The sequence below is a fragment of the Buceros rhinoceros genome, unplaced genomic scaffold (assembly GCF_000710305.1).
Source record: "Buceros rhinoceros silvestris isolate BGI_N320 unplaced genomic scaffold, ASM71030v1 scaffold4981, whole genome shotgun sequence".
Taxonomy (NCBI): Eukaryota; Metazoa; Chordata; class Aves; order Bucerotiformes; family Bucerotidae; genus Buceros; species Buceros rhinoceros.
The window spans coordinates 13,031-25,597 of record NW_010394681.1 but is presented as its reverse complement, the minus strand read 5'-3'; the positions used below and the strand labels follow the sequence as shown (position 1 = coordinate 25,597).

At 36.1% G+C, this 12,567-nt stretch overlaps 1 protein-coding gene across 1 annotated transcript in view; it reads left to right on the top strand.

Annotated features, from left to right (window-relative positions):
- Positions 1-10,193, top strand: part of TTK (TTK protein kinase) — a gene marked incomplete at its 5' end in the record, with an annotated part of 19,479 nt that extends 9,286 nt beyond the window's left edge. The window contains 11 exons of the mRNA XM_010145287.1: positions 1-136; positions 1,709-1,835; positions 2,871-2,963; positions 3,528-3,685; positions 3,778-3,929; positions 5,185-5,309; positions 5,615-5,695; positions 7,627-7,803; positions 8,511-8,601; positions 8,833-8,930; positions 10,104-10,193. Of these exons, the coding sequence (XP_010143589.1) occupies positions 1-136; positions 1,709-1,835; positions 2,871-2,963; positions 3,528-3,685; positions 3,778-3,929; positions 5,185-5,309; positions 5,615-5,695; positions 7,627-7,803; positions 8,511-8,601; positions 8,833-8,930; positions 10,104-10,193 (1,328 nt within the window). The remainder of the gene's footprint in view (positions 137-1,708; positions 1,836-2,870; positions 2,964-3,527; positions 3,686-3,777; positions 3,930-5,184; positions 5,310-5,614; positions 5,696-7,626; positions 7,804-8,510; positions 8,602-8,832; positions 8,931-10,103) is intronic.
- Positions 10,194-12,567: the final 2,374 nt, after the last annotated feature.

The window sequence follows — 12,567 nt, the reverse complement described above, 5'->3', positions numbered from 1 at the left end:
GAAAACAATTTAACCTGGAACAATCTGGTCATCCTGTTTCCAAAGGATTATCACCACCAGATGCTGTTTCTAAGAAAAGTGATTCATCATACATTTGTGGAACACCAAGCACCACATGTAATGATTATATGGACTGGTAAGCCACTTCTTTGAACTGCACACTGAGGAACAGTAGTCGATCTCTGGAAGGACTTTAGCGGTTTTTAACAGGGTTTCTTAAACTTTTCTGTTCAGAGAGCAAACAAGATTTCAGAGTGCTTTCAACACTTGATGTCAAGTGCCTGACTTGAAGATTTAGATTGCATTTAGGGAACTCTGTCTTCCCTGTCAGCTTTTCAGCATTTGGAAGTACACTATCAAATCAATAAGTCTGTATTACAGCATTTACCTCTTTCTCTCATCCCTGCTACATGACACTTTCCTTTGGATGCCTTTTTTGTGGCTGACAAGCTTTTTAGATTGATAACTGTGTATCAGTCTGGTTCCCATGGTGCAACTGTCTGTGGGGTTTGAAGAAAAATGTAAGGAATCTAGAGGTTTGCAGAATTGAGCACTCAGTTTAGGAAATACTAGCATTTGGTTATCTATGCGATCTTAAACTAGGCATAAACCCCTGTGTGTATGTTAGTAAATCTTTCTAATTATATGATTACTTATGTTTTCTAAGTCTCTAGGAGGAATCATATAGGTCAAGGCTGTATGATGAGCAAGCACTTTTCCTGTTGGTAGGACTTTTGTCTGTAGCTGTAGAATTTAGAATACACGTAGTGAATGAAGCACATCCTTTCACGATGGAACTTGAGAAAGTAGTCCTGGAATAGATTCTGGTTTTGCTTCTTTCGAACTTTAGTATGTAAATTTAAAAAAAATTCTCATTCTACACAGTGGGTATGGTGCATGGTAAATGTGCAGAATTGAGTGCATACGGTGAGAACCATACTTTTGAGTGGTTTTGACTGTTTCTTTAAGACTTGTTGGTGTTTTTCTACGTAAGTCATAGGCATATAAATTCTTTCCTGGTTCTGATTTTAGCATCAGTTTCTGTAAATACTGTGTGGGAGGGTAAAGTATATTTGGTAATATATAAATTTGGTAATATAACAAAATGTGGTAGACATCAAGGGAACAAATCAAATAACAAAAAAGGATTTCTTGTAATTTCAGTTTTCTTAAATACATGTTTTCACGTATTTAGCTATTAGCATGGCTAAAGCTCTGGAAAAACCCTCAAGATTATCTTGAAGTTATTGGTCTCAATATGCTCACTTAAAAGCATGCTTTGTCCCTTTATGCCTTTTGCTTCAGTCATTACATTACTAAAAATTTTGAATAAAGAACAACAAGCTAAAGAAAAATAACTGGCTCAGACTACCTTGCTCTCTTATGGTCAGCTCTTCTGGTTATATGTTACAGTGCTTTCATTTTCCAGTTTGTGGGGAGTGTCTGCTAGTATCTGAGGATGGGGGATATAGTTACTGTTTTAAGAAATATTTTTGAAGTACGTTATAGTTTTAAGTGTACTTCTAAAGGACTTCTAAGTAAGAAGCTGAAATCTTAATGCTAATTCCAGAAGGTAGCAGAGTCTTGGGCTTTTGCTAGTCAGTATGATTTAACTTTCAAGAAGTACTGAAGACTTCAACTTTGTAAGAATAATCTTAAAAACCCCTCCATCAACTAAAAGCAGATATTTTTCATAATTTCCTTTTAGTTTCAGAACGCCAGTTGTAAAGAACAACTCTCTACCAGGATGTCAGATTTCTACTCCCTACAGCCAGCTCCCATATTTCCTACCACATACTCCAGCAACTCCTTTTCAAAATCAAGTTGGCTTGCAGGTAACAATTTTAGGCTGTTGTCTTCCATTTTTCAGCACATATTTTCATTGGAAACTACTTTAGGTTAAATACATGCATGTGTATTTTTTTAATCTAAATTTACTGTTCATTCTGAGTAGTAGAAAGTAGACTATTGATTATTCTCAAAATAACTTTCTTCATACATATGTCTGAATTTAAATACAATGTCAGCTCTTGAAAAATTAGTTCAGTTTTGTCCATATCTTGAAGTTTTTGTCTGAAGTCTGAACCTTTCTAAATTCTGTTTCATGACAGAGGCAAGAACTGGAGTCACAGTTTTTGTTCCATGCTTTTACTACTCGCTTCTGCTTAGTACTACCCACTACAGTGGCGTACCCGTAAAGAGAAGCAGTTTGTGTTAAAGACCATAAGAGTCTGAGGGAGATAAAGAAGAATTGCACTCCTTCTCCATTTTGTTAGATTTCATTGAATTGTGATGCATTTGTAGTGGCCTCAATCTTCCCAACAGTAGATAGAATTGGGTGATGTGTTTAAACTTCCTACCAGATGATTAACATTGTGACTGTTCTACAGTTTGGAGTAGCAGGTATGGGCAATACGGGCTGTTTCAGCTTCACAGCACTGAAGTCTGCTAGTAGTTAGTTTTGAATAAAGTAGGAGGTGATTTGAGTACAGCTCTAAGCTAGTTGCATGTTATGACTGAAAGTCTCATAGATAACCTAGTTTCCAACATGATCTGTAAAGAGGAAGGTGTCTCCAATAGTCTGAGAAGCCTTATTTAAGAACATCTTTTGCTTTCTAGTGTGAAGAGCACTGGTACCTTTTAAAAGAGTTCAGTGATGTTACATACCAAGTTATAACCATTATACAAATACTTTTGCTATGGGGGTTTTTAGCTTTCAAGATGAACACACTAAAGTTTAGCTTTACGACACTATCTTGTTCAGAAAGAACCAAGACAACTTAAAGCATGTTAACGTAATAAAAAGTAAAGTGCTACCAAGCTCCACTGCATGTATACCAATAGTTATTAACTTTTTTGTGTGTACACAGGTTCCAGCTTCTATCCCTTCACATGAATGTCTTGCCATTAAAGGAAGAGTTTATACAATATTAAAGCAAATAGGTAGTGGAGGCTCAAGTAAGGTAAGATGCTTTCCTATCCTTTTAGAGAGTCACTGACACAATAGAAGTTGTATTGTAAATGTACATGTTAAAGTCATCTAATAAAGAGTGCCTGGCACAACCATCTAGTCCAACTACCTGACCACTTCAGAGCTCACTAGTCTTCTCATCTTAAAAGTGAACGGACTCAGTGCTCTCAGCCTCTTCTCATGCGCCATGTGGTCTAACCTCCTAATCATCTTGTGAAAAAATGGATATGCAGTAGCAGGTCAAACACTTATCTGTGGTAGGTGTTATCTTACATTCGTTATCTTAAGAACTCTTCAGATATATGATCAAATACACATAAAGAGATATAATGTTGGTACCAACATGGTTTCTGGTAGGGTTGATTCTGTTGTTACTGGTGGCTTCTTCATTAATTTTGTCATGCTGACTTGTGTGAACTTTTTTGTAAATTTGGTGTTGCCGCTTCCTTTTGAAAAGGTGCACTTTTTCTTTGAAATTCTGGCTGTGGTGAGGTGGAGGACCATAATAAATCAGAACTAGGATTGAATGAAGTTATTAAATGCTGATGTTTTGCAGGTGTTTCAAGTACTGAATGAAAAGAAGCAGCTGTATGCTGTCAAATATGTGAATCTAGAGGAAGCTGATCAACAGACTGTTGAGAGCTATAAGAATGAAATTGCTCATTTGAGTAAACTGCAGCAACATAGTGATAAGATCATCCGCCTTTATGGCTAGTGAGTAAACACTGTTTTTTATTAAACCAGTATCTTTTCATATAAAGAAGTTGCCTTAAATACTAACTGAAGTGTATTTATTTATTTTTTAGTGAAATTACTGATCATCATATCTATATGGTAATGGAGTGTGGAAATATTGATCTCAATAGCTGGCTCAAAAAGAAAAAAAACATTGATCCATTGGAACGAAAGAGCTATTGGAAAAATATGCTGGAAGCTGTTCACACAATCCATGAATATGGTATTCTTAAATAGTTCTAGGTATTTGTAAAGGTTATGGCAGAGATAATGTGAATGTGTTTTTTAAACTTTGGAGGTGATACTGCGATTAGTTTTGATCTAAGCCTAGTGGTCTGTAAAGATAGTATTTACTGTATTGTGGAAAAAAAACCCAAAAGGTGTCAATCTTGATGCAGAGGTAGACTTGCTTTACTAACTCAGAAAACCCCAAGCATCACCACTGTATAATGCTTTCTATCTCCTTGTAACTGTCAGGAAATAACCTTTTCTGTATTAGACTACATTGTATACTCCTAATGCTGCTTGTCCTCCATCAGACTCAAATTTCAGCCACTCATTGTTTCCAAAGAAGCTTTGGCATGAATGACAGCTTTTATCCAGTTCTGTTGTGTTTACTTTGACATAGCATTTCAGCTTTATCTCATAGTTCTTCAGGGTTTCCTTTCATCTCTACTGATGTAGTTGAAGTGCATGTATCTGTATTCTGATTGGCTGTAGAACGTAAGGGAGAGACAGATTTGGATCCTTTTCCTGTTTACAAAAAAAAAGTTAAGATACCTATACATAGAGCAGAGCATCACCCCTTTACAGCACAAGAATACTAGAACATTCAGTAATGTAGAAAAGACAGCAAAGCCTGCTAGAACACAGACTACATACTACGTGATGTATCCTTGAAACAAACAATTTTGCAAAATATAAAAATGGATTGGTTGATTATATGGATAATAACCAAAATTTGTAATAAATCATGTAAGTAGGGTTTGTGAAAGGTCCGTTATATGTAATTCTCATAGAATGATACCTTTGAGATTAGGAAGCAGAAAACATCAGACTAAGCAATGTAATTCTTTTAAGTACCTGCTTAGGTACTGATCGAAGAGAAAGCTGGAGGAGTGAACAGGCCATTGAATTGTTCCAGAACAGCAGTTCACTGTGGTAGTGTGCACATACAGCTAGAGAGTCTATCCCTAATTGAGAGAAACCATGCAAGCCAAGTCTCTTGGAACTATTTTGGGGTGCCTGCAGATTTGAATAAGTAATTCAAACTATAAACTCATGCAAGTCTTAACTGTTTAAAAATAAATTTAGATTCTTTTATGAAATCTGCAAAGAATAATTTGGTTTTGGCCAGGTAAAGGTGATCTGCACCTTCTCTCTGAGCAAGGGTTATGGGAATAGAGCATAAAAAAAAATTCCCTTAGCAGTAACTTCTATTGAGTAAACCTGGATTTACTTTAAACTCTGTTTTACAGGCATTATTCACAGTGATCTGAAACCAGCAAACTTTCTGATAGTTGATGGAATGTTGAAACTAATTGACTTTGGCATTGCAAACCAAATGCAGCCAGATGTGACAAGCATCATTAAAGATTCTCAGGTGAAATACTTCTGGAAATCAATGTACACTTTTCTTGAAGTGCTATAATACTTGCTGATTGTGTTAATTAATGTAGTAACTTCAATGTATACTGAAATTTTATGCTGAATGGTTTTATATGTATATATAAATATTTATATGTGAATTTTTACATAGTTTTTATTGAATGGAATAACAATGTCCTTCCGCCTTAGCAGAAACATTTTCAAGGTGCTTTTTAGTGCTTTGAGAGAAACTTAACTTTTTATCAAGTGACTTAAATTCAGTGCATGCTTAAAGTAGTGTTTGTACTTTGTTGTGGCTAGGTTGGTACAATGAATTATATGCCACCCGAAGCAATAAAAGATATGTCGTCCTATGGAGAAAATGGGAAATCTCGATCTAAGGTAACATGATCTTTTTCACCTTATTCCCTTCAAATTAAGAAGGAAGTAATTCAGGCATATTTAGTGTTCTCAAAATCTTCCACTGAAACTTCCATTGGGCCATGAGGATGGTGGGCAGAGATTGAAGGCTAAGAGGATTCCTCTCAACTGCATAAAAACATATTGCAGATGGTGTCTAGAAAAATGTGAGCGCTGAATTAATGAGTAAGATTGAAAGCAAAACAGATGCACAGGCTTGGATGTTGGAGGATATGGTAATATAATGATAATAGCTGAACTGACAATAAACATAAAAATATTTTAAAATCCATTTTTATGGAGCAGTATAAAAACAGTCTTCCAATGTTATCAGTGTAAATGGCGTTGAACAACAATATGAAAAGTGAAAAGCATGTAGCCTCTTGCGTATCAGAGGCTGTACCGATGACTAATGTTACAAAAGCTTTTTGAGCATCTTAAGGGTCCACCATGCTGTGCATCTCTGACAAGTCCTTCTTTGCACTAAACTGTCTCCAGGATAGAGCTTTCAGGGGCTGTTTCTAGAAAGATCTTCAATGGAGTTGAGCGAGAGAATAATTCCTCAGTGACTTCTTGGTTGCCTGTTGTACTGCTTATGCCCTTTTGTTCTAGCTTTGTTCCTCCAAAAACTGGTGGAGCTCTTGTGGTACTGCTAGCTGCTACACTGCTACATTTTAGCATTCTGTGTGAATAACCCTGGCTTGGGAATCTTTTTCTGAAAGCAAGGAAACTTGCTTTCTGATATAAACCATTGTTAGTATGTTTGCTGTTTAAACAAGATATGATGATGCTTGTGTCATTGTCATATATTTGAGTTCTTTTGAGAGGCAAGTTTTGCAAGAAATTAGTGATAACTAAGGTTTTTTTTAAAAAGATGATACAGTGAAGTCTAGGGAACACATGTTTGAGTTCTGTGTGTCCTATTTTCCTCTGCTGTGGAGTACTGTGTACTGCAGAACTTATAACTTCATCAGGGCAACAGATTTAGTGATGAGGAAAGTACTGAAGGAAAGCAATTTCACATTGGCAGTCAAACTTCAGTTAAGGGGTATGTAGTTTAGTGGAAAGGTATTAAAATTAATTTCCATATTCATTTGTATGTGCGTGTAAACACTCAAAGACTGTGAAACTTTAATGGCTCATTGGAAATATTACTGTGTAGTGAAACACAGTCTCGTGTTTCCAAACACATAATAGAATGCTTTATAGATGGTTTTCTTTTGTTAAGGATTATACCTTTAACCTTTTTTACATTTTTAAAAACTGCATGCAAAGTGCAGACTTGTTTTGGAGCTCAGCTCATCCAAGCAAAAATCTAATCATTGTGCTGGGAGTCAAGCTCTCTGCCTGCCTCTTTCCACACTTCCCTCCTCTCTTCCATTCCCCCAACCTTATGTGCTTAAAGTACTTCAGCTTCAACAGAAGTGGAAGGTTATCCTGTAAGAAACAGCCCAGGTGTGGTGGTTGAAATCTGGTTCAAAGTCCTCTTAAACCCAGAGGAACTTAACTGTGGCTTCCTGCTTTGGGGACCTGGCTGTAATGTCTTGCTGTTTTCTTGATTGTACTAATGTAGTGTGCTTTTATTTTGTGTTTATTCATAAATCCGAAATTAGAATCCTGCCGTTCAACTCATTAAGGGCTATCTTTAATTTTCTTTTTAGTTGTTCAAGTCAGTTGATTTTTCAAAGACTATTAATAAAAGTACTTTTCTTATGGAATATTAGTGAATGAAACCACATCACTGTCTTAGTAGGTAATGGCATGCTGTCTTGGTGATTTCGTGTGATAGCTATAAAGGTTTGTTATCCAATGTAAAATACATATACTGTTAAGTGAAATGAGTGTTATGATAAATTGACTGAAGGGACAATTCCTTAAGTAAGGAGTAATCTTTTTCATTTTTTTTATATTAGATAAGTCCCAAAAGTGATGTGTGGTCATTGGGATGCATTTTGTACTGTATGACATATGGAAGGACTCCATTTCAACATATAACAAATCCAATTAATAAGCTGCATGCTATTGTTGATCCTAGTTATGAAATAGAATTTCCAGATATTGCTGAGAAGGATCTTCAAGATGTGCTAAAGGTAACTCTTAAGATTAATTTTGGTTCAAATAATGGCAATTTTTTTATTTACAAAGTATTTTCTTAAACTGAATGAGTTGTGCTTTTTCACAAATAAATGCTTACTGCTAGTTGTAGTAACAGGTCTTATTCCAAAGGATGACTTATTGAAGGTAGAACTACTTCTTATAGTTGCTATAGTAAAAGTCCATTTTCAGCTCAGTAGAAAATAAATATTCAAAGCAGTCTGGCTTAACTCCTTTGGCTGAACAACCCACAGTAACGACAAGAGCTTTTGGTCTTGTCGTCCCTTGCCCTCCCTCTCCATGGTTGCCACCTTCTGAAACTTGGCCTATCCTTTTACTCAAATCCTAATTGTGTTGCTCAGCAGGTAACAAACTGAAATCCAGAAGCACACACCCCTTAACTTTCAAATCTCTGTGTCATTTTGTGTCATTCAGAATGAAAGAATTGTAGGTTCTGGTCTTCATTTTTGACATTGTTGCTTGAGTAAAACAGGATACCAATATTTACTCTGAAGATAATTGCTAATAAAGGCAATTAGGATAATCTGTTATTGTATTGGAGGTTGAGTCTCAGTATGTAGTTTGGAAGTAAGAGCTTCTGACACGCATCTACAGGGGTCTTCTAAAGATCCTCACTGTTAATTCTTAGGAAAATTCTTAATTTATAGGTAAAGCATTCTTCCTCTTCGTTTTTCATTTGCAGCGCTGTTTAATAAGAAATCCTAAGCAAAGAATATCTGTTTCGGAGTTGCTGGTACATCCCTATGTTCAAATTCAAAGTCATTGTCAAACAGGTACATTTATTTAAAATGGTTTTTCTTAAACATAATTCTGTTTAAGAAAATAAAATGCTTTACTCTCATGTACTCTTCACTTGCTGGCATAACAATCTGCTTTGTTTTTGTTCGGTGCCTGTGTATGTGTCAGAAAAGACTTCAGTATTTTAATTCTTAAACCTCACGCACTGCACTAGTAATTTACACACAATTGTATACCACCTTAGCGTAATTCCAAATTAACTGCAGGTGTTCCAAATGCGAAAGGAACAACAGAGGAAATGAAACGTATCCTTGGTCAGCTTGTTGGCTTGAACTCTCCCAACTCTATTTCTAGAGCTGCTAGGGTAAGTACATTTTCTTTTCTATTTTGCATGGTGGCATGTGTTCTTGAAAAGAAAGGTTAGAATGTTTGGTAGTGAAAGCTGAAAGGACACAAATATCAACGCTTTTAACCATAGCTGGAAAAAGATTACATGCTGTAGTGCTTTTGTTTGCAAGCATGCAGAATCTTCCACATCATTCCGAATGGGAAGAGTTGAAAGGATGATGATAATCTTGATCTTTTTTGTTCCTTCCCACCTCCCAGTACATCTGTATTGCTTTATTTCCAAACCCCACCCTGTCCCAGCATCTCCTCTCTGAAACATTCTTTACTATGCGGCTTTGATTTTAAACTGCTCCAACTGTAGTAGGTTTAATTTAAGAACCATCCTTATAGAGAAGTGATATGAATTAATCTATCAAGTGTGAAAGCTTTTGGACTGCAACCGTTCTTACTTCCTGGAAGTTGCTGAACTGTTAATGCATCACTATGTGTAAATTAGTTTCTGCATATTAAGGTATTATGATCCCAGCTTCTCAGTTTACTGCCTGAAAGAGAAGCTTTATAACTCTTCACCACTTGGTTCTTTCTACCCGTCTTTCAGAAGAGGTGATGGTAGTCAAATATGTAATAAGTTGAGATGGAATAAAAAGCTTTTTTCATGGGAAGGCAAGCAAATTCTGTATGCATAAAGTAAATCTAAAGAAGTTTACTTACATTTACACTACTAGTTGTACCTAATTTTTAAAGTATGGGGGTGAACAAGAGGTTATCCTTTTAACAATGTTGTGATGTGGTTGTTTGTGGCCGCTGATTTTCTTATACAAAGTTTTCTCAGCCTGACTATGCAACTATCTCTCTCCTTCCATGCTGATGTTTCCACACCAGAAACTATTGATTTTTAAATCTCTAATTAGTTTGTTCTTTGCCGACCTATGAAGCTCTGTACCTTTGCTTATGCTGCTAAGTCAGCATATGTGTTTTTTCTTTCAGACACTACACTGCGTTACCGCTGGTACAACTAATATGTCATAAGTGTATATTTTCTGATTTGAGAGAAATTTTAGTATGGAGTTGGGAATATTTCAGTATGCAATGATTTATTTCAAGTGGTAATGTTTGTTATAAAGATATAGCTTGAATCCATATGCAATACAACTATGTTTACCTAAATAATTGTTTTTATTACTTTCAGACTTTATACGAACAGTGCAACAGTGGTAAAAGTCTTGATGTATCAGCATTTGCAAAACCTGGGAGTCAAAAATCATGGACAACAAAATGATGTACTACTGTTCAGGATGCAACTGAGATGTCTGGTCTATTCAAAAAACGTTTTGTGCTGCTACATTTTAAAAGGGCTCCCAGCACAAAGTTCACATTTTTAAATGTTTTGTGTCATCTGAAAGTGCTTGCAGATTATTAAAAACAATTTAAGTGAATGCTTTTCACTGGGCTGTTTCACTCTTTTCCTGCCACTTGATTGAACAATGAAAAATACTAGTTGTTGTCGATGATCTTTTGTAACTTACAAAGCACTTCAGTGTTTGGAGAAGAAAAACTTGTATGAGAGTCTTTAAGCTCTCTTAACCCCCTGAAGCTAATAAAGTTCCTAAAATGCCAGTTGGTGTACATGAAAAATATGCAAATTTCTTTGAAGTATTTCCTATGACATGAACATAGTGTTATGCTGTTACATCCTTTGCTGACAGATACCTCTTGTGTCCAGTTCTGATCATAGCTGTGGAAATAAACCACTCTGTTTACGTAAGTGATCAGTCACAATACTGGTAGATACATGTAGATACATGTCACCCTGTTCGAGCTGTTCCTGTCCGGATAAGGGACACAGAGGAAGCATCGATGCTGTTCTGAAGTTGTATTAATTGGCTTTTGTTCTATTAATGCTACTATACATCCAATAGGCATTTCAAATTCCAAAATAATAGAAAACTCATTAAGATAGATGATGGTCAGAAATCACTAATTTGGATTTTTAAAAGTGATAATAGTAAGCACTCTTTAAAATGTACTGAATGTAGCAGACTGTTTACATGATTGTTAATGGATTGATCAGGTACTGTTTTAACTGAGTTACATTTCTGATGCAAGTGTATAAATTTTAAATTTACTTAAATAATTGGAAGACATTAAAACAATTTAATAGTTTTAAATTGGAAAAAAGAAGCTTGACTTCAGTTTCGTGACAGCTGCCATGCTGCCCTTGGATACTTTCTAAAACAGGGAGCTTGCCAGCTCTATCTTGATCAAGCATTTTGAATTAGTCTGTTTCTCCTTCGTGATAGCCCTGCATATGAAGAGCCCAGCTCTTTTAGTAAAGTGGCTCTTTCCTTGTTTATCTGCACGAAGTAAGAGTATGATGTACTACTTGATCAGTGATGGAAAAAGTTGAAAGTCAGCACTAGGGAAGCTTTCCTTGAAGATTTATGTATGTTAGATTACAGAGTTCATGTTTTCTTAGCTTCAGAAGAGCATTGAAGTATTTTAAAGTCTTTGTAATAGCCTTTGTTGTTTAAGTATGACATGTTTTCCCAATATGAGTTATCCAAACTGTAATGCTTCACAAAGGCCTAAGTTGAGAGAGGTTTGTCTTTCATTGTAAGCATATATTTAAATATTCACTTTTCCCCCCTCTTCTGAGTACTTTTTTTCTTTCAGATTGCCTGGATTCACAAGATGTAGGTTTCTTCTTTTTGATCTTGGAATGCTAGGTTTCACTGACATTTTGCTACTGGTTGATTTTTGTAGCTTTCATTTCTGTAACTCCTGAAAGACTTACAGGATCAAAAATCTGAGTGGCATGGTGCTGCTAATGACCTGTTAACCTGAACCTGTGACAGTACTATGAAATCTGTATAAAGCCACTGAAGAAGGGAGGCAATCTAGTTTAGACTCCTAGGTTTTTCTGGCAGTCCAAGCACTGGAGTGTAAATCAAGTGCCTGGAAATAGTTTCTGCCTCTGTGGTGGAGGTGCATGTTCATTGCACTTCTGTCATCTGTATGCTGTCTGGCAGGTTGATTAGGTCAGCTCTCTGTGAGGGGAGAAGAACTGGACATTCTTGGTGCATATCTTGCTGCCTTGGGAAGATATAGCTGGAGTCCAGAGAATTCTTAGAAGTTATTTTTGAGCATCACAAAATTCTGGGTAGTTTGATATTCTAAGGATGTGGATATTGTTCATGAACTTTGACCCTACAAAAAGGGAATTCCCACTGCCCTTGCCATGTGTATTAGTAGGGCTGTGATACCTTTATCTCTTCATCTAGTTAAGCTTTTCTTATACCTTTGGAAATAGAAATATCGTATTGCATGCTCTATTCTACTTTCTCTTAGCATTTAGGGGGGATCATTCTTTACTGACAAGTTCAGTTAAAGAAAATGTGACCTTTTATCCCTGAAAGATGCAGCTATTTCTACATCACCAGATGCTGAGTGGCAGCTGTAATTTACATGATTCTTCAGAACGTAACCTTTTCCCATGTTCCCACGCTAAGCAGTAGTAGCTTTATTGGTATCACACATAGCACTAGCATGGTGTCTTGATCTGAAGTTAATAGCAAAGAAAAGAGATAGCAAGTTGTAAATACCTATCTCAACATCAGTATTGGAGGAAAGACTTACTTCATTGTGTTCTTGCT